Below are 23,124 nucleotides of genomic sequence, written 5' to 3'. Positions count from 1 at the left end.
TGGAATACTATGCAACACTGAAAAACAAAGAACTCATGAAATATTATACAAAGTGGGTGAACCTGGAGGACATTATGCTGAGTAAAATATCTCAGTCACAAAAGGACAAATACTGCATAACACCACTGTTATGAAACAGGACTTACATGGGGGTTGGGGAGATATTAAGAAAAAGGGATAAATAAAGAACACTGCACTGGAAAAGATGATGGGAAGAACTGTTTAAAAGGAATACATGATTAGGCATTATTTGTAGGAAAACAGTCCAGAGGTGTATAGCAAAGTCTACTGGGGGAAGGGGGAGAGAGGAAATTATGGAACAATGAAAGAATTTTTTTTTAAAAAAGTAAACTGGGGGTAAGGGAGGAAAATGTGCAACAATGAATGAATGAAAGTTTAAAAGGGATATATTATGACAGGAGTCCAGAATGATGGCAGCATAGTGGAGTGGACTTGGGGGGAAGGACTGTATAACAATAAAAGAATTCTTTTACTTTTAAAAGAGAAGACTGAATTGGCGGGTGGGACGGGTGGGCAGGGAGAAAAGTGCAACAATGAATAAATGGAAACCCAAAGTCTCTGTAAACTTTCACTAAAATTAATTAAAAACATTTGTAATTCAAAATATATTAGAGGTAGCTGCTGTCAGGGACATTTCTGAAGTGAGTGTCTTCAATGCATATGTACTTCCAAAGCTCTATGTGAAACTACACTGTTGTGTGAGTTGTGAAATTCACAGAAAGGTGGTGAGGAACAGTTCTCGTGAAGCCCAGGACAGAATAACTTTATTCAGATTTAGATTTTCAGGTGCTGCCCCACAACCATCATCAAAGCCCATGTAAGCATTTGATTCCTTGAAGACTAAAGAAAAAACTTGTCTGAAAAGAAAATGGAAATTATACTTTTTTTTTTTAAAAAAAGGTATCTGTAAATAAATTAAAAATAATTTGAGAAAAATATACTGCAACAGAATTGTAACTTTTAATCATCTATCTTTCTTAGGCGGCTGTAGTGCTCATTCACAATAATGCAGAAGTAAATATGTCATAATAACTCATTTAAAAAATACTTATTTAACTGTCAAATTACTCAGTTCATTGAGAAATAGGAAGTTACTTGATTCACTTTGGTAAAGTTTTAGAGATCCACATTATCTGTGAGATCTAGATTTATTTTTTTTCTATATTTTATTAATTTTCATAAATATTTACAGAGATTTTGGGTTTCCATTCATTCCTTGTTGCACTATTCTCTCTACCCTCCTCCCAGTTTGTTCTTGTCCAAATGCCACAGTGCTTGTCAAAGCCAGTTCTGATTAATCTTCTTTGTCAGTGTGTCCTTTGCCATTCCCTATCACTCCTCCCTGAGAGAGACTTCACCCTGAGTCATAGGGAAAAGGGGATGGCGTATTCTCTTAGCTACTTCCTGCTGAAAAGGGACGCTGTGGGTTTCAGGGTGAAGATCTTCTCTCACTACTCTAAAGGGCCCCTTTGACAGTAGGAAACACATAGACTATTATGGAGATTGATTTTGGGATTTAGATGCACTCTTATTGATTGTGCTTGGCCGTACATGTTCATATCCTTGAAGATGTATCATGGGGGTGTTGCAACCTAGAAGGCTCAAATTTGACTAACAAGTTATAAGTACTTGAGTCCAAAAATTATGGAAAAGTAAAAGAAAAGATTCTTTCATTGTTTTACAAACCCTCCCCCAGGTCCCCTCCACCATGTAGCCCTCGCTCTAGTCTCCTGTGATGACAGAAATACCTAGTTACATATCTCTTTTAAACAGTTTTCTCCCTCCTCTGTTTCAGTGCAGTATACATTATTGAACCCATCTTACTCAGTCTCTCCCCAACAGTGGCATCATGTAATATTTGTCCTTTTGTGACCGGGATATTTCACTCAGCATAATGTTCTCCAGAGTCAACCATTTTGAATAATATTGCATGAGTTCCTTGTTTTTTAATGCAGCATAGTATTCCATTGTGCGAATATACCACAGCTTCTCTAGCCATTCGTTTGTTGATGGGCACTTAGGTTGTTTCCAACTCCTTGCTATTGTGAACAAAGCTGCAATAAACATGGGTGTGCATATATCTGCTTGGATGTCAGCTATGGTCTCTTCAGGGTATATTCCCAGTAGTGGAATTGCTGGGTCAAATGGTATCTCTATTTGCAACTTTTTGAGAAAGCGCCATACTGCTTTCCACAGGGGTTGCACCATTTTACACTCCCACCAACAGTGAATCAGGGTTCCAGTTTCTCCACAACCTCGCCAGCATTTGTTGCTTGCTGTTCTGTTAAATTTTGCTATTTTGACTGGGGTTAAATGATATCTCATAGTTGTTTTAATTTGCATTTCTCTTAGGGCTAGGGATTTTGAGCATTTCTTCATGTGTTTGTTAGCCATCTGAATCTCATCTTCGGTGAAGTGCCTGTTCATATCCTGTGCCCATTTTTCTATTGGATTATTTACCTTTATCTTGTTGTGGTGTAGATTTAATTTAAAAGTATGTAAGAATATCTTAAGGCTGGATAGTGTGTGAGAAAGAGAGAGATTTTGATTTGTTATCAAAAGTTGTCATTAGTATAGTTTGTGCATGTTGAAATACAAGCTCATTAGGAATCAGGGCTAGATCTCTCTTAGTAATTCTCTATTTCCAAAAGCTAGTAGTGGCAACTAGTAGGTATTGAAAATGTTTACTGAACATTTTCAAGAAACCTGGAGGAGAAAGCACTTAACTCTATGTTATTACACATCTTTTCTACAGTGACAAATATTATTCTTAACATAGGACTTGTACTGAAACATAAAGATGCATTTAAGGATAAGATTTTTTTTAAAGTATTTAAAAATATATTCTTACTCTTCTGTGCTTATCTGAAAGTTCTAGAGATAGCACAGAGATTAATGTAATCTTATTTAGTTACTTTAAGGGAACTCTGGTGGTCTAGTGGATAGGGAGTTGCACTGTCAACCCAAAGGTTTGTGGTTCTAATTACCCTGTCCCTCTGCAGGAGGAAGATGGGCAATCTCCTTCTCTTGCTATTTGGAGCCTCTAAAAAGCTGCTGGAGGGTCGGTTTTGAGTTGGTTTCACATTAGGGTACATAACAACAAGATGAAGCTCTTTAGTGTTGAATACTCTCAAATGCACCCAAAACATGAGAACCTAGAATTTTCTTTCAAAATACTATACCTGATTCATTCTGGGCAAATCTTTAATGCTGTCTTCTTTTTTGTGAAGCTCCTCTTGCCACTGATTTAGGTATGCTTGAATATCAACTTTGCCTTTGCCTAAATGAAAGGAATAAAAATCCATCTGATAAAAAGCAGCCCATTATATTTCCCCAGATCTCAAAAAAGAATAACTCTGATTTAAACACATTTTACTAAAATGAAAAAGTTCATCTAAAAAAAATCCAGTCAAATCTGGTTTTATTTTACCCAGGGGTATCTAAAAAAAAAAAATTAATTTGGGTAAGTTGAGAACAGGAATAATGTGAAGAAAGGAAAAACAGATGCATTTAGAACAAGACAGTACACCATAGCTTAATGATGCAAATTGCATGCAAACATTTTCATACATAGCATGAAATTAAAAATGGCTTGTCTATTACATTCTACAAATGCATACACCATAGTGGCCTATAGGGGCTTTTTTTTTAAAAAAAATTTTTTTTATAGGGGCTTTTTAAAAAAAAAATTCGAGCCATCACTTTATTCACTCACTCTTTAAAAGGATTAAATCTAGATGTTATTGTTATCAATGTATTAGTAATTTTGGGGGGTGAGCCTCAGGCCAGAAAGCATGAAGGCAGGGGGCTAACAGCTGGGAGAACTGAAGCCCCTATGCTATGCCTTTCTGGGTTTTTATTGAGAATCATCAGGAAGGTAAACAAAAGAAAATCACAAGAAAAAACAAAGGATAATGGGGAAGTCTTTTGTAAATTCTTCTCTATTGTTTACCTATGCTTATCTCAGGAGGGAGGGATTCAGTAAATACAAACTAAGAATTATGTAGACTCTTAAGGATTGCCTTAATGCTTACCCCTGCAAACATTTAAGGATTGCCTTAGTGCTACAGGGTGAATTCTAGCTTGTATTATGTCTCCCTCATATCCTGATATAGCATTTGGTCTATTTTTAATATTAAATTTGATATTCAGCTTCCCACATTTCCCTCCTTTTCTTAAAGCATAATTATGTGGTCATCAAGACGAGTCTGATTTCTTTTCTTCAGGATTCACTCTTGCGTGCTTTTTGTTCTCTTCATCCCTGAGTGAATTCCCTTTCGGTTTCCTGGTGTATGCAAGAGAGAGAGAGAGAAACCACCGCCTCTTCTGGTCCCTGGTCCAGATGCCAAAATGTTGTCGACCAAAGGAAAAGACAGAGATGGGGACACACAGGAATGGGAGTTGGGCCAGAAAGCGTGAAGGCAGGGGGCTAACAGTTGAGAGAACTGCAACTGTATTAATACATTTTTAATTTAAAGGAGCTCTGGTGGCCTAGTGGCAAGAAGCTGCACTCTAATCCCAAAGGCATGTGGTTCAAGGCTACCAGCTGCTTTGCAGGAGAAGGATAGGCAATCTCCTCCCATGCAATTAACTGCTTCTGAAAACCCACTAGAGGGCCAACTATGGGTCGATTCCAACTTTATGGTACAACAACAACATATTTTTAGGATCCCTTAGAAAACTGGATGGAAATACGGAAATCAACTGGAGATAATATTGAAAAGATCCTTACTAAGTATTTTTTTTCTTTTTCTACTTTGTTTTTATTGTTGTAAAAACACATTGTAATACAACTAAAAAATAAGTTATGATACGGGGAGCTCTGGTGGCCTAGTGGCAAGGAGCTGCAACTACAAACCCAGAGGCACATGGTTCAAATCCACCAGATGCTCTGCCGGGAAAAGGAGGGTCAATCTCCTCCTGTACCAGTCAGATCTGATTTGACGGTACACTCACACAAAAATAAAAAAATTAAAAAAAATAAGTTATGATACAAGGAAAAAGATGGACTATTCTACCCATTAAAAAAGAGTCATGTCCAACAGAACAGACATAAAAGAACTATACATGTTATATAGCAAAATCTAGTGATTGAATTGTAGAGCAATATTTACGGAAATATTTTTAATTTGTATTAAAAATGTATATAGGTCTGGAAAGGATATAAACTAAAGTGTTGTCAGCATTTACCTCAGGGAAGGGGACTTGAGGACTTCTGTACTGTATCAATTCCTTTTATAAGGATTATATATTACCTTTGTACTTAAAAAGAAATGTTTTTAAAATAGTAAAATTAAGTTCATATAGTTAATTTACCATTACGTTTTCTAAAATTTAAATATTGGAAGGAGGAAAATAAACTGTTAAACCAGTACAAAGCTCTGAGGACAAATAAATAGCCTTTAAAACGATTGACTTTTTCTCCCTGGGAAGTTAATCCTGTTTACGAAAATGCTAACATAATAAACAAAATTAAATGATCCTAGCATGGTACCTTTTTCAGGGCTACTTTTTACTGATTCTGTCTCCTTTTCATCTGTAGATCTGGAAACTAGAGGAAAATATTTTGTAAGACATTTAATAAGTGTGAAATTAGCATAATAGTGCATGTTACTTTCTTTGATTCATCAAGTCATTTTTTGCTGATTTGACTTATCATCAGGAGATAAGTAGTTAAGAACTTTCACTGTAAAAAAAAGAATGCTGAGGGGGAAAAATTATATTTAAAAAAATCCTAGAAGTATACAAAATATTTTTTTCAATATGTAAGCTCTAGGTGTTTTAGTGGTAAGGAGTTGTGCTGCCAACCCAAAGGCATGTGGTTCGAATCCACGAGCGGCTCTATGGGAGAAAGATGCACTATCTCCTTCCACGTGATTTACAGCCTCTGGAAACACACTAGAGGATCACTGATGAATTGGTTTCAACTCAAGGGCACATAACAATGCTAATAACAAATGGTCTCTTGAAACTTAACATTTAAATAATTTAACATAAAGTAACCAAAAATATACATTAATCAGACCTCATTCGTCCAAAAAGACACTGAGTATTTATGAAACCAAAGCAAAGAGCAGAAAAATAAACTTGTATCACTTCCAAATTATGACTTGCACACAGCTTCATCCCTGTATTTTATACCTACAGCAATTTATAAGTATTTCCTGAATAACTATGACCATCAGTCAAGAAAGATTCTATTTCATGATATTTAACCAGGCATGAAAATGGCCTGATACACTTTGGAAGCAGGAGTGGCACCCACTTCCTAAATAACATGCCTCTGGAAACTCTATGAACTTTGAGAAAATTCAACAGTTGAAGAAGGGCTTCAGGCCTTTTGTTCATATAAGGGTTGCAATGAGTCATGCTCAAGTAGAAGGCAATCAACAATGCTTTAGATGGAAATGCTAATGGAAATAAAAATTCATTTTTATGAACTCTCCAGTGAACAGGAAATTCCATAAATCAAAATCCAAAAGTTCAGTTTGGTTCATCAGTCAAATACTTATGGACTACTTACCAGGAATTCAACAGTAGGCTACCTACCAAATCCACTACTTTCAAGTACATTTCAACTCACACAGGACAGAGTAGAATTGGCCCATTGGATTACCAAAGGTAGAAATCTTTACAGAAGTGGACTGTTACATTTTTCTCCCATGGAGTAATTAGCAGATTTTAACCTATCAGCTGTCAAGCACAACCACTGCACTACCAGGACTCTTTCCACTGTGTCAAGTACTATGGTAAAACAGAAGTATAACTGACCCAAATTTTACTACTTTTAGCTGGGTTAAGACAACCCAAGGTAGGGATATTTCTGAGACCAATTATCAACATAGATACCTTTCTAAACAGAAATTTACCTTTCAGCTGACTGAAATGAAGTAATTCTTCCTCAGAAAGGTCATCTCCTTTTGAAGGGTCCTGACACTTCACATCAGTATAAGCTGAAAACAGATAACCCAAATGTGTCTTTATGATGTGGGAGACAAAGATGGGGACTACAATGGGTCAGAGTCAGGTAGGGCGTTACAGGGTCTAAAAAGAGGACATTCACTGAGTGGTGCTATTTTATTAACAAAGAATAAAAAGTTCTCTGTTATTTTGAGTTCTAATATTTCTCCTCAGGGAGTTCTGGTGGTATAGCCTGTATAGGTAATAGTCCTTCTAACCCAAAGATGATGCCTCTCTGGAAGTCTGAATCCACCAGCTGCTCTGCAGGAGAAAAATGGGCAGTCTCCTCTGGTACATTACCGTGTCCAAAAACCTGCTGGAGGGCCAGCTATGAGTCAGTTCTGACCTGATGGCAATGAGTTTTTTTATAGTTTTCTGAGAGCCATTACAAGTTGACATAAGAAAATCTGCATGTGGAAATCTCTGAAAATGTAACCTTAGTCATTAAAACACTTTAGTAACAAAATGAGGGACTGTAATATTCTAAATTATTTTTGAAGACAATAAGGATTAAGTGTTAAAGTCATACACTAGGTAGATAAAAAATTTAACGAAGAAAACATGAAGATTCACGCTTTGGTTCACTTTTACTTGTGCTTTAATGGATAGCTCTGATGGCTTAGTGGTATAGAATTGCTCTGCTAATCCAAAGGCATGTAGTTCGTACCCACCAGCTGCTCCCTGGGAGAAAGATGGGCAGTTTCTTCTCATTTGAGGGTTAGTCATGAGTCGGAACCGACAGTACATAATAATAAGTGAAATGTATCTGATGGCAGTATTAGACCTTCTAAGAACAATTTGACCTAACAAGGTAAATTTTTTAAATTTGCCTTTTAGTTTTAAGGTTGTGTTGGTGATTTGAACGTGTGAAAAGATTACTCCTTCTTTGTTTTTCTGGTCTGATGAATAGTTCTTGGCTATACTGGGAAGAGTCCTTTTCAAAGAGCACCCAACTGTAACTTTAGAAGAATTGTTTTGGCTATGTACAACTGAGTTGGAACTGACCCATTGCCCACCCCCCTCCCCATTTAGTGAGTTTTCAGAGGTGGTTAATTACATGGGAGGAGACTGCTCCTCTTTCTCCCATGGAACAGCTGGAGGATTTAAACCACATGCCTTCAAGTTGGCCGCACAGCTCCTTTCATTAGGCCACCAGAGCTCCCTTTAGAAGAATTATGAGGTGCTGCCAAAAACAATAACCACCTTATCTAAGCTAAAAGGTACCTTTTGCAATGTGTCTTCAGTTTAAAACCTAACATTGCTTTCCTAAAGCACTGGACAAGGCTAAGAAAGGTAGTCTCTTCAAGTCAGTAGGACACACTAATGTAAACTGGAATTGTGTGCTAAGAATAGCAAGAAACCTGAACTTTGGAGTCAGACAACCCCTTGAATTCCAGCTATGCAATTTCATTAGATATGTAATTTTTCAGCAAGTTATTTAACCTTCCCTACTCTCGGTTTCCTTATCAAAACTGGAAGAATAATAGCACCTCTCCTAGCTATTGTGAAGATCAAATAAAAGAATGCATGTAAAGCAGGGCTTTGAACCAGTTTCAAACTCATTCATTCCAGTTGGACCCTGTGTTCCCACCCTAGATAAAGGGAATCAAAATCTACATTTCATGTAGGTTGCTACAGAGGCTTATATACTTAGAAACATAACCTGGACATGTTAAAGTGTAGATATGAATTCAGAATATCTGAGGTGGAAAGACAAATACCCCAGGTTGAACTGGAGTGAATTTGATTTGAAGCCTTGATGTAAAATAAATGCTTTCACAAACAATATGCTCAGTAAAAAGTTGATTTTATTTTGCTTTCTTTTCCAATTCTTATTATCCCTGTTACCTTGTCAGGTGGAGCTCTGGTACCTTAGTGATATGGAATTGTGCTGCCAATGCAAAGTTACGTGGTTTAATTCCACTAGCTCCTCCATGGGAGAATGATGGGAAGTCTCCTCCCATGTGATTGACTGCCTCTGAAAACCTGCTGGAGCTATGGGGCCAATTCCAAACCTGATAGTACTCAACAACAACCACTTTGTCAGGAGGGGCCAGTCCATGGAAAAAGACATGTTAGGAAAGATAAAGGGTAAGTGACAGAGGACGATCCCTCAGCAAGATAGATTGCCACAGTGAAGGTAACAACATGCTTGAGTATATCAGAGATAGTGAGGATAGGCTAGGGCTTAAATCTGTTGTTCATAGGATTGCTCTAAGTCAAAGTAGACTCCATGGCATCTAACAACAACAACAACAACAATAACAACAACAATCTCGTCCTATAGTTCTGAATAATTTTTTTAGGTGTGTGTTTGTTGATTGGTTTTTTGGTTGTTGTTATTTAAGTTTGGAAGTTTGTCTCCAATTTGTCTAAATGCTATTCTCTAATAGCAACAACAATAAAATGCAACATCCCAATATTCAAATGATATATAGCTTTTGTATACAAACTATTTAGCCTCTAATTGACTTTTAAAACTCCATTTAACACAGAATCTCTTACACAGAATTCATTACATCAGTAAAAATAGTGGACATCTGTGGACCACAAAGAATCAGACTATATGTCATATTAAAAGTATGTTATTTGTTAAAATGGAATTATATCTGTAATCATATTCATTAAAATGGAATAAACTCCTTCTTTACATCATTAAACCCAAACCAACTCATTACTGTTAAGTCTATTCTGACTCATAGAAACCCTATAGGACAGAGTAGAATAATCCTCATAGGGTTTCCAAAGCTGTAAATTATGATGAAAGCAGACTGCCACATTTTTCTTCCCTGAAGCAGCTGAAGGGTTGGAACTGCTGACCTCTCAGTTCACAACTGAGCACTTAAACCACTACACCATGAGGGCACCTTCCTGTACATCATAAAAGATTGTTAAAATCTTACCTGGAGGAATATGCAGCTTAAAAAGCAGTTTAAGCTTCTCAGTAAAACTTCCATTGTATATTATGTCTGTTCAATAAAATGCAATTGTAAATAATCATGCATCCAAAGAACATCCAATTAACTCTAGCAACACAGATTAAGGCTAGAGATATTACCCAAGAACCAGGAACTAAAAACTTTGTTACTTAAGTTAATAGTTAACCAACTACTCAACCAAGCCAAATCCGCTCCAAGCATATAAGAAAATATCCTTTATCAGAGGGTAATACATTCTCCTGTTGATTTCCTTTGCCCCAGTTTCAGATTTTTTTAAAATTTGAAACATGGCCTTATGCTTCATGTTAGGAGAAAAGTGCTTTTTAATGGGCAATCCCTAAGTACAAAGTGTGCTGGGATGACCTGGGAAAGTAAAGATATAAATGATGCAGCTGGGTACAACCTGTTTGTTGGCTAGTCCCCTACCACTTTTCTAAGATGAAATGTTGAGGTAGAAAATTCTTCTGCTGTATCATCCATGCACCTGAATGTGGGAAAACCAGGTCATTTGTTCTCTTTCTTCACTGAAACACCCACATCTAACATTTTGCTTCTCTGGGAAGTTGGAGCAAAATTAAATTAATATACTTAGACTTGGCAACAGACACAGGAACAAGGTCTAGCTATTGCTCAAGCTGGAGGTGATGTAACCCAGAGTAATATAATTTCATGATAACAAGCAGTATTAAAAATTTACAGGTTTTACTTTGTGGTTATTTTTTTCCCTTTTAAAAAAGAAAAAAAGATTGGATAGCATCCTACCAATTGCAGAGGCGAACTTTTTGAAGTTTATAAGGCAGTCAGAGTTTTCATCCAACAATCTGAATGTCCATAAAGCTAATGAATCTCTGTTTGCAGAATGAGCCCAGGGACTCAAAAGGTGATACAATACTCTGAACTGTTGGCAGTCAATCTGATATTGTTCCAAATATGGCAGACTAGGGTCATGGTGCTTCAATACTGGACAACTTGGACACCAATAACAAGAAACAAACAGTTCTTTCTATTAAGAACAAAGGGGGAAAAGGTCATTACATCTGAAAAGGAAGAGCCTTTTCTTATAAACATCTCTATCACAGTAGTTAAAATATTTACAAGTACTTGTGATAATTTTCTCCTAAAACAACATTACTTTTCATTTAGAGAAGAGTATCTACCTTAAAGATGAGATAAAGTTCATCCAATTCCTGAAGGTTCATTTTCACATCTTGTGATACAACACGCAACTTTAAAAAAAGATTAAAAGCAATTTAGAACTTTAAAATACAGAAAATATCTTGATTATGCTTAAATATCTCCCAGTGTGAAAGGAAACATTTTCATATACTTCACCCTTAGCACATAAGAAAATTTGTCAAGTCATCATGTAGGGTTGTAAGCTAAACACTACAAAGGCACTGGGAGATGCATATCTCACTCTGTGAAAAATGATAATCCTAGAAGTTTGAAAATACTCAATTTTATACTGCTCCACGAAGAATAAGCACTAGTGATACAATCATTGTATTATTTAAGAAGTCTAAAAGTAAGGGTAAATATGATAAAAGATAGAATTAATGAAATAGGCAATTTTCCCCCCTAAAGTCCCCGGAGACTAGATAAATAAAGTCAAGAGTTGGGTACTTGAAAGGAATAAATAGATAAATCTCTGGTAAATGTGATAAATCACAAGTAAACATCACTGAGAAATAAAGGGATAATATAAACATTTATACAATTCAACTCAAATTATAGTAGTTTTTTAGAGGCTACAGTTTCTATTTCTCTCCTGAGAAGCAGTTTTGTGTATTTAAACTGCATGGCTTTGAACCAGCAGCACATCTTCCTACTAACTAGTCTGATAGAGCTCTCTCAAACACTGAAACAGGTCATTAAAGGTGTCATATATATGGATTGCATGAATTCCATAAGCTTTCTAGCAATACATCTAGAATAGATGTTTAAGTGAAATTACTAATTGTGGTGTCAAGTATTTATTATTCAAAATGGCTTTTCAAGTCTTTGACTTTATCTCATGACAGGGTTGGAACATGCACATAAAGTGTTTCGTCTATCTACAAAAAGATTGGATAGTCTTGCCATTCCGTTCCAATTGGTTTAAATTGAGTAAGTTCAGCTTTAGTAGCAGAAATCTGAGAATCTCACTACCAGCAAGGAAGAAGAAGCAGGGAGTGCAACACTCATCCTTCAAGGCCAGTGATTCCATTACCAGTGAGACTAGGATCTAAAAGAAAATAGTAGCAACCTCTCCAGAGAACTAGAGAATGACATGACACAGAGCTGACTTGGGACTGTTGGTTGTCCCATGGAGCTGGAGCCAGGGGCCTTCACTCAAGCTTACTGGAAGAAGGAAGGAAAATGCCATAACTGGTAGGTCTAAGTAAACTTTGTAACACTGACTTAAACTGTGAGGTTGAAGGTGAAGGGGTCTTTGAATACACCAGAAAAACTGTCTGGACTGAGGAATTGTATCCTGTTGCCAACCTAAACTATAATCCGTTAACTTCCCTTATAAAGCCCATAGCTGTGAGTATAGTTCTATGTGGTCATTGAAATAGATTTCTGACCCAGTAGAGCAGTTAGTAGATGTATGTGAAAGATCATAGACTATATTGGACCTTACAGAAATTAGTTTTTAATGTGGATGTTATTGAGGGAGAGAGTTAGGTTTGATATAGTTATCTCCATGCTGTCTACATTAATTTCATAATAATTCTCTAGAAAAATATAAATTAGCAAAATTAATTTAGAAAGTGTAAGATAGTATGAATAGAAGCAGCAAATTGAGATTGTTTTACAGGGTGTTTTTGTTTGTTTTTTAAAGAAACCCCTTTAAGTTAATGGAACATTCCTATGTGATATAAAGTATTGCAGCGCATAGAAAAATAGAGAATATTCAAAAATTAATTCTATTATGTGAGCACAATCCTGATACGAAACCTAACTTTATTAGCACAATAAAAGAAAACTTTAATCAATGTGTCATGTAGGCACATCTGAGGCACAAATAGAGACTTGTATACCACTGTTCATAGCAGTGTTATTCACCATTGCAAGAACAAGGAAACAGCCCACATATCCAAGCACAATCGAAAGGTTTGAGAAATTATGAGCACATTCACACAATGGAATACTATGTAGCACGCAGGAGCAATGATTTTGTAAATTACTACAGGGACTGGAGAGCATTATGCTAAGAGAACTAACTCAGTCTCATAAAGACAAATACTGTATAAGCCCATTATTGTAGAGTGAGTATAAGGATCCAAAGGGGGCGGCTTATTCATAGGGCCACACAATTTGATAGGTGGAGGGACGGATGGGTAAAGGAAAGGGGAAAGATCCAGTGTGAAAACAATGTATACAAACTTTATGAACTTTATATGTAAATCAGTATAAAATTTTAAAAAAATACTTAAAAACTTTAGCATATCCAAACAAATTGCTTTTATACGCACATCAATCAGAAAATGTAATGGAATAATATATTAATCAAACCATAACATACAAGGCTTATAATACACCTAACAAGAAATGTGTAAGATCTAGACCAAAAAAGTATAAATCTGTAGGACATTAAAATAAATATTTGATTGAAATAGATATGAAAAGGATATCTGAAAGTCTCAAAGGATTTAAGATTTCAAAATGGACTATAAAGTTACAATAATTTAAACAACATGGTATTGTTGCAGGGACAAAAAGAGTCTAAGAATAAATATACTTATGTATATAAGAATTTTTCATATGAGAAACAATACTGTAAGAATAGACTAACCAATAGATGATATTTTCCTCCAGCAGGAAAAAAAGATATTAGAAGAGCCAGATGGTGCTTGTTTAGCAATGTTGACTGCTCTGAAAGGAGTCATAATGGAAAGTAGAGTAGGAGAAAAATAGAGTATAAAACTCAAGATCATATTTAAAAAAATCAAGCTTACTGATCTGAAAGACACTGAGAGAACCCCTGAGACTATAATCCTTAATTACCTTTCAAGCCTGGAACTGAAATAACCCTCATGAAATAAATTCAAGCCAATCAATAGGTCAAAAAGGTGATCTATAACAACAGGGAGGAACACATTCCTTTAAAAAAATCAACTCTACAAGCAGAGAGAGAGAGCAATTGGCCTAGCGGACAGAAAGCGATGCTCCTAAGCCAAAGGTGGGTGACTCTACTCTGCAGCCGTCAGGCCTGCCTTTAATTGTTTTTGGTGAAAAATTCTTCTACGTCGTATAACCCTGGTATGTCCACTTGCTGTACAAAGGTCACTCGTGGTTGCTGTGAAGCCGAACAGGAACACTGTGACACTGAGGAGTCAAATGCGAGAATGGTTACCCATGGTTAACAATGTTTGGTGGAGCTCCCCAACTAAAAAAGCTTGGAAGCAGGAGTGGCATCCACTTCCATAATAGCTTGCGCCTGGAAACCCTATGAACCTGGAGAAAGGACAAAAGTTATACAGTTGTCCAGGACTTTCATTCACAGGGTCACTATGAGTCGCCTGAGACTTAACAACAATAACATACAAGAGCAAAAGGAGAAGCATTTATTTGCCCAAGGATAAAGCTCAGAAGATAGGAAAGAATAAGATAAAGAGATTAATGGAGACAAGAATACAGGGAAGAAGTGAGAAGAGTGTGATTATACTGGTGGACTGTAATCAATGTTACAAAACATAAAGTGTATGAACTGTTGAATGACAACCCAATTTGCTCTGTAAACTCTAACTGAAATCACAACAGAAAGTTAAAATATGGTCTTATGGAGTCATACTACTCTATCTTATAGGGTTGCTGTAAGTCTGAATTGACTTAATGACAAAATCCCCAAATTTAAAAAGTAATATTAGAATCCTATCATACCATAAACAAAATAGACACTTTAGGTGTATATTAAAGTGATAAAAGAGAGAAATGCCAGTAATAAAAACCAGGAAGAGGAAAGATTTCTGCAATGTTAAATTGGAAAGGTCTTGCTAAGTTTCACAGGAAGCACAAATATCATGAAGGGAAAAAGAGAAAGACTAAACATTACAATAACAATTTGAATGAAACTTGTGTACTCTGAAAGATATATTACAAAAAGAAACAATATGACTAGGGAAAAATACTAGCCAAAAATACATCTGACAAAGAATTAACACTACTAATATCTAAAGAATGGCAAGAAACAAAAACATTTCAGGAAGTACTATATGGTAATGAAGAAGGAAATGGAAATGGAAGTAGCACTGAAGGGATTGGCAAAAAATAAAGTCCCAGAAACTGATGGGATACTCACTGACTTGTTTCAATTAACAGATATAGCCTCGGACGCACTCACTAGTCTATGCTAGGAAATTTGGAGAACAGCTGTCTAGCCAATGGATTGGAAGCAGTCCATGTTTGTTAACATTTCCAAGAAAGGTGTTCAAACTGAATGTGGAAACTATTGAACACTGTCATGAATATCTCATGCAAGCAAACTACTGGAGATCGTTCAAAAGCAGCTCAAACTGTACATAGATAGGTAAGTGCTAGAAGTTCAAGCAATATTTAGAAGAAGCTGTGGCACCACAGATATTATTGCTGATGCCAGATTTACGCTGGCTAAAAGTAAAAAATACCAGAAGAATGTCTACTTGTGTTTTATTGACTGTGCAAAAACATTTGACTGTGTGGATCATAACAAGTAGTGGCTGACATTGAGAAGAATGGGAATCCCAGAGCACTTAATGGCGCTCAAGTGAAACCTATACCTGGACCAGGAGGTTGTTCTGTGAACAGAGCAGGGAAACACGGAATGGTTTAAAATTAAGAAGGGAGGGTGTCAGGGTTGTATAATCTCTTCATAATTGTTTAGTCAGTATGCTGAGCAAATTATTTGAAAAGTTGGGCTCTATGAAAAAGAATGTGACATTGAGACTGGAGGGAGACAGATGACAGAACCTTGCTTGCTGAACGTGAGGACGACTTGAAGTACTTTTTGCAGAAGATCAAGGAATGCAGCCTTTGGTATGAATTGCATCTCAATGTCAAGAAAACGAAAATTCTTACCACTGGACTGACAGGCAATATCATGATGGATAGAGAAGAGTTCAAAACTGTCAATAACTTCATCTTGCTTGGATCCACAATTAACACCCTTGGTAAAAGCAGTCAGGAAATAAAGAGACGTATTGCACTGGGAAAATCTGCAGTTAGGGACCTCTTCAAATTATTGAGGAAGTGCATCTGATTCAGGCTTTATGATTACTTGCTTTACATATGAGAGCTGGACAGTGAATATGGATGACAGAAAAAGAATTTAGGGCTTTGAGCTGTGGTATTGGAGAAGAACACTGAACGAACATCCCAGGGACAGACAAAAGAACAGACAGGTCTTAGAAAGGGTGCAGCCAGAGTGCTCTTTGGAGGCAAGAATGATGAGGCTTCACCTCACATAGTTTGGGCATGTGGCTATGCTATTCCTTGGAGAAGGACATGATGCTGGGACTGATGGAGGGTCGACAAAGGAGAGAAAGACCCTTAACCAGGTGGATTGACATGGTGACTGTTGCAGTGGCTCTTTGTGTGTCAGGAAATATGAGGATGGTGCAGGATAGAACGGAGCTTTTGTTCACAGGTTCACTATGAATCATAATTGACTTGACAGCACCTAACAACAACAAACAGTGGATTAAGTGTTGGGCTGTGGACCAAAAAGTCAGGAGTTTGATCCACCAACTGGTCCATGAGAAAAAGCAGAAAAAAATCTCCTCTTGTTAGAGGTTACCATCTGACAAGATTTTGGGTCAAAATTGAACATATTCTTTAAATCAGCTTCAACTTGCAAGTACCTGTCATATAGAGATAGTTATAGAAATGTGCAAGAATATAGATAGAATTTTTTCACTAAAGTATTATTTATAAGAACAAAAAAGTGGACACATACTAAATATCCATCAACAAGGGAATATTTACATAAATTTCTACTTTAAATATTATTTACAATAAACTGTGTGAGACAGAAAAAAATTTATTTACATAAATTTCTACTTTAAAATTTCTTAGTGTGCACTGGTCTTTCCCTGGAGCACTAGACTGCTGCACTGCTGCCTGGCGGGGTGTCCCCCCCACTCCAACTGGAGGCCCCCAGGCCCTGCCACCTGGAACCCTGGACCCATTGCCTAAAGGTCCTCGCCTCACTGCCTGGATGCTCCTGCCCATCGTCTGGAAGGCCAGCACCAGCCCTTTGCCTTGAAGTCCCAGCACTGCTGCCTGGAAGTCCCACCCCTATTGCCTGAAAGTCTCGCCTCTGCCACCAGGAGGACATGGTCCCACAGCCTGGACACCCAGCCCCAATGTCTGGAGAATGACTCACTGCCACCCCTCTGAACTGCACAAGAGATAACAGTATCACAGGTGAACACATTTCATTTCCGCTTCCCTCCCAAAGTGTAAGCTTTATTTAGCCCGAGTACCTTGAACTGGCCTAGCTGCAGCAGTTGGAGGTTGCTTATTCACAGGCCTTATCTCTTCAGAACCAAAGCAATTCTTCCCTTGAGTCAAAAGTTCAGAGAGAAACTCAGGCAGGGTAACTGGCCCACCCTCCTCTGGAGGAGTGACATCAGACCAAGAGCCTGTAGTTGCCTCGAGTGTGACAAACTCTACCATAGCAATGTCATATAAGAACCAGACTACCTCAAATCCTACACAAAATCAAAACAATTAGTCATCCCCCAAAAGTAACACAGTATCAATGAATTTCTATAGGTCAGAAAGTCTGATGGAACTTTCTGACACAGAATTTAAAAGAAAAATGATTTAATATTTTCAATGGATGAAAGACAAAACTGAAGAACTTACAGGGCACTGAAAGCAAAAACCAAGGGGAACTTAAAAAAAAAATCCAAAACCATGCAGATAAAACAAATGAGGCATTAGAGGTTCTGAAAAAAAACAAGAAACCACAATCCAAAATATGTTTCAGATGCTGTCAACATGTTGGAGGGACATATAAACAGAGTTGAAGATATGAAACACAGAACCAGCAAATTAGAAGATAGAATTGCACCACTGATCTGCTGGAATAAAAAGCAGAATCAAAAAGGATGGAAAAAGAAGAAAGCCTAATAATAATATGGGACAACATCAAGAGGAATAGCATGTGCATAATTGGAATCCCAGAACAGGAAGAGGTAAGTAAAGGTACCGAGAAAGTTGTGGAAGAATTACTAGACAAAAACATTCCAGGCAGAATGAAGAATGAGAGAATATATATTAAAAAAGCTGAGTGAACCTACAACCAGGAGAGGATAAAAAAGATGAGTGGGACCTTCTAAGAATCAAATCCCTATGCACATCAAAAACTTCTCCAACAGGGTAAAAAGGGAAGCCACAGACTGGGGAAAAATATTTGGCAATGACATAAGGGACTTATATCTAGAATTTAGAGATACTCGAGCACCACAGCAAGATAAACAACCCAATTGTAAAATGGGCACAGGATATGAATAGACACTTCACCAAAGAAGACATTCAGATGACAAATGAACACATGAATAAGTGTTCAAAATCCCTAGCTCTAAGAGAGATGCAAAACAAAACAGCTATAAGATATCATCTCACCCCAGTAACAATAGAAAAATTCAACAGAGCAGCAAACAACAAATGTTGGTGAGGTTGTGAAGAAACTGGACCCTTATTAATTGTTGGTGGGAGTGTAAAATGGTGCAACCACTATGGAAGGCAGTAGGGTGCTTTCTCAAAAAGTTGTAAATAGAAATGCTATTTGACTCAGCAATTCCACTACGGGGAATATACCCTAAAGAATCCAGAACTGCCACTCAAGCAGATATATGCTCACCCATGTTTACTGCAGCTTTGTTCACAATAGCAAAGAGTTAGAAACAACCCAAGTGCCCATCAACAAATGAATGGATAGAGAAGCTGTGGTATATTCACACAATGGGATACTATGCTACACTGAAAAACAAGGACTCATGAAATATTATTCAAAATGGGTGACTGTGGAGGATATTATGCTGAGTGAAGTATCTCAGTCACAAAAGAACAAATGCTGCATAGTGTAACTGTTTTAAAACTGGATTGACATAGAAGTTGGGGAAGACTGAGAAAGATGGGATAAATTATGTATACTGCATTGAAACAGGTGAGGGAGAGAACTGTTTAAAAGAGATATATGATTAGGTATTATTGTCATGAAAGGAGTCTAGAACGAAGGCTGCACAGTAGAGTGGACTTGGGTGCAGGGACTGTAAAACAATGAAAAAATTTTTCTTTTACTTTTCAAAGATAAGAACAAACTGAGGGGAAGGTTGGGCAGAGAGAAAAGTGCAACAATGAATAAATGGAAATCCAAAGTCTCTGTAAACTTTCATTAAAATTAATTTTAAGAAGTCACTAAATAAAACCAGAAAAAAACTAAACAAACATTAACAAAACTGAAAAAGGAAATAGACAACACCACTATAGTAGTTGAAGACTTTAATACACCACTCTCAAGAAAAGATAGAAGTATCAAAAAGAAACTCAATAAAGATGCTGAAGATTAAACCACATAATAAACCAATTCGATCTCATAGATATATATAGGTTATTGCATCCCCCCCAAAAGCACAGTATACCTTCTTTTCCAAAATGCTTGAAATGTTCTCCAGAACAGATCACACTTTGGGTCACAAGGTCAAGAATGTAAAAACATAGAATACAAAGCATCTTCTCAGACCACAATGATACAGAATTAGAAATAAGTAAAAGAAGATAAAAGAGGAAAAAACCACTCATTTATAAGGTAAACAACACCTTGCTTGAACATGAGTGGGCAATAGAAAAATAATAAAAATTGAAATGAAAAAGTTTCTTTTTTCAAGCATGTTATTAGCATGCTTTTAGCCAAATGAAATCATATGCAACCCTTTTAAAAAAAGTTTCTTGAAACAAATGACAATAAAACCACAACTTACAAAAATTTCTGGGAAACAGCCAAAGCAGGAATCAGAGGTCAATTTATAACAATAACCAAACACATCAAAAGGCAAGAAAAAGTGGTAACTGATTCTCTAACTCAACATCGCCAATAAATTGAAAAAGAAGAGCCAGAAAACCTGACACCCTCTAAAAAACTGAAATTATAAAAATCAGGGCAGAAATAAATAGAAAAGCAGAAAATAAATAAATAGAAAGCAGAAAAACAATTTGATGGCATTGAAGTCTATGGGGGAGAGAATAGTCTAAAAGTATTATATTTTAGGGCATTATTTTTATCGTAGGAGTATGCAATGAGGGTTGCAGAGTGGATTATATTTGGGGCTAGGGTGTGGGGTTTGGGGAGGTGCGGGGGGGTATTGTGTACCAATGGGGGAGTTTTTCTTTTGCTTTTCAAGGAGAGGAGCAAATGGGGGGGGAGGGGTTTGTGTGGGGAGAAGGGTGCAACAATGAATGAATGGAATCCCAAAATCTCTGTAGATGTTCACTGAAATGAAAAATAAACAACCTAAATTTAAAAAAAAGAAAAGAAATGGATGGATAAGATAGATAGATAGATAGATAGATAGATAGATAGATAAAATAGAAAGCAGAAAAACAATTTGATGGTTTCACCATCAAAAAAACTAGGAGTTGGTTCTTTGAAAAGGTCACTAAAATTGACAAACCACTAGCAAAACTAAAAAAGGGGGGAAAGAAATAGACACAAATACTCTGAATAAGAGGTGAAACAGGAAATGTCACAACAGAAACAACTAAAATTAAAAGGTTAACAAAGAAATGTTATGAAAAACTATATTCAAAGAAGTATGAAAACCTACAGGAAAGGGAAAAATACTTAGAAATTCACAACCTATCTAAACTGACACAGACCAAAATCAAACACCGGAGCAGACCTATTACAAAATAAGAAACTGAACAGGTAATAAAACAACTTGCAAAAAAAAAGCCCTGGACCAGATGGTTTTACAAGTGAATTTTATAAAACATTTAGAGAAGAACTCTTATTAATTCTACATAAAGTGTTTCAGGAAATAGAAAAAGATGGAATTCTTACAGATTCATTCTATGAAGCAAACATATCCTTGATACCAAAGTCAGGTAAAAACACCACCAAAATAGAAAACTATAGCCCAATATCTCTCATGAACATAGATGCAAAAATCCTAGATAAAATACTGGCAAATAGAATCCAATGACATATAAAAAAATAAATTCATGACCAAGTGAGATTCATAACAGATATGCAAGGATAGTTCAACATAAGAAAAACAATCAGTGTAGTTCATCACCTTAACAAAGCAAAGGATAATAACCACATGATCCTATCAATTGATTCAGAAAAAGCCTTTGACAAAATCCAACACCCTTTCCTGATTAAAACACTCAACAAAATAGGATTAGAGGGGAATTTCCTTAACATAGTAAAAAGTATCTACGCAAACCCAAGAGCCAACATAGTTCTCAACGGAGAGATATTAAAGGCATTCCCCTTGAAAACAGGAACTAGGCAAGGATGCCTACTATCACTTTTCATATTCAATATTATATTGGAAGTCTTAGTGAGAGCAGTAAGACAAAAGAAGGTAATAAGAGATATTCAAATTAGCAAAGAAGGGGTAAAATTATCTCTCTGTGCAGATGCTATGACAGTATACTTAGAAAATCCTAGAGACTCAGCAAGAAAACTACTGGACATAGTTGACCAATTCAGCAAAGTGGCAGGATACAAGATGAACATACAAAAATCAGATGGATTTCTCTATAGTGACAAAGAGAATACTGAATTGGAACGAAGAAAAACAATACTCATCACAACAGCTAATCACAAGATTAAATACTTGGGATAAATTTAACTAGAAACACAAAGGACCTATTCAAAGAAAATTACAAAACATTACTACAAGAAACAAAAAGAGACCTGGAGAAATGGAAGAATATACCATGTTCTTGGATATGAAAACTCAATATTGTGAAAATGACAATTCTATCAAAGGCAATTTAGAGGTTCAATGCAATCCTAATACAAATACCAATTCTATTCTTCAATGAGATGGAAAAGGCAAATTCCAATTTCATCTGGAATGGAAAGAGACCCCTCAATAAGCAAAGCACCACTTAAAATGAGAAACAAGGTAGGACACATCTCACTCCCTGATTTTAAATCCTACTACACTGCTGTGGTGGTCAAGACAGCATGGTACTGGCACAATGACAGACACACAGATCAGTGGAATAGAATTGAGAATCCAGAAATCAGCCCATCTACCTATGGTCAACTCATCTTTGACAAGGGGATGAAATCAGTTAAGTGGGGAAACAATAGCCTCTTTAACAAATGGTGTTTGCAAAATTAGAAAACTATCAGCAGAAAACTCAAGCAAGATTCACATTTCACTCCATACACAAAAACCAATTCAAAGTGGATCAAGGACCTAGGCGTGCAACCAAGGATATAAACTTCATCAGAGAAAAGCTTGGAAGAACTCTAGAAGCCCTAATCCACAACATGAACAGTCTTCCAAGCATCCTGAAAACCCTACAACCAGGAGAGGATAAAATAGATGAATGGGAACTTCTAAGAATCAAATCCCTATGCACATTCAAAAACTTCTCCAACAGGGTAAAAAGGAAAGCTACAGACTGGGGTGGGGGGGGGCGGAATTAAATAATGGTATGTCTGATAAGGGACTTTTAGCTAAAGTTTATAGAATATTCGAGCACCGCAACAAGATAAAGGTAAACAACCCAATCACTAAATGGGCACATGATATAAACAGACACTTCACCAAAGAAGACTTTAAGATGGTGAACAAACACATGAAGAAATGTTAAAAATCCCTCAGAGTGACGCAAATTAAAACAACTATGAGGTATCATCTCACCCCAGTAAGAATAGCAAAATTTAACAGAGCATCAAACAACAAATGCTCGCAAGCTTGTGGAGAACCTGGAACCCTTATTCACTGTTGGTGGGAGTGTAAAATAGTGAAACCACTATGGAAGGCTGTTGGCGCTTCCTCAAAGTTAGAAATAGCGGGAACTTTCTAACGGCCAACGGCTGTGGGTGTTGACCTTGCTCTGCGGAGCTGTTTTTCCCTCTTTCGTCCTCCATCTCCAGCGCTTGGCCATGGCAGCCCTGGGAACCAGCTGGCGAGCTGGCGCTGTGACAGCGAGTTTCCTTTACCCGAGGATGGCATGGTATCCCCGCCATGTGGCACGCATCCCGTTC

The 23,124-nt window shown here is 36.8% G+C and overlaps 1 protein-coding gene across 1 annotated transcript in view; it reads right to left on the bottom strand.

Annotated features, from left to right (window-relative positions):
• The window catches only part of TBC1D8B (TBC1 domain family, member 8B (with GRAM domain)), a 112,193-nt gene that overhangs the window by 4,914 nt on the left and 84,155 nt on the right, over positions 1–23,124 (bottom strand). The window contains exons 15-20 of the mRNA XM_006889896.1: positions 11,078–11,146; positions 10,683–10,923; positions 9,885–9,950; positions 6,891–6,974; positions 5,516–5,572; positions 3,204–3,301 (exon numbers count right to left, since the gene is read on the bottom strand). Coding sequence (XP_006889958.1) covers positions 3,204–3,301; positions 5,516–5,572; positions 6,891–6,974; positions 9,885–9,950; positions 10,683–10,923; positions 11,078–11,146 — 615 coding nt within the window. The remainder of the gene's footprint in view (positions 1–3,203; positions 3,302–5,515; positions 5,573–6,890; positions 6,975–9,884; positions 9,951–10,682; positions 10,924–11,077; positions 11,147–23,124) is intronic.

This window comes from Elephantulus edwardii, unplaced genomic scaffold, assembly GCF_000299155.1.
Source record: "Elephantulus edwardii isolate Elephantulus edwardi_28Jun2011 unplaced genomic scaffold, EleEdw1.0 scaffold00083, whole genome shotgun sequence".
Classification (NCBI taxonomy): Eukaryota; Metazoa; Chordata; class Mammalia; order Macroscelidea; family Macroscelididae; genus Elephantulus; species Elephantulus edwardii.
This window is presented reverse-complemented; position numbering and strand designations above follow the sequence as displayed.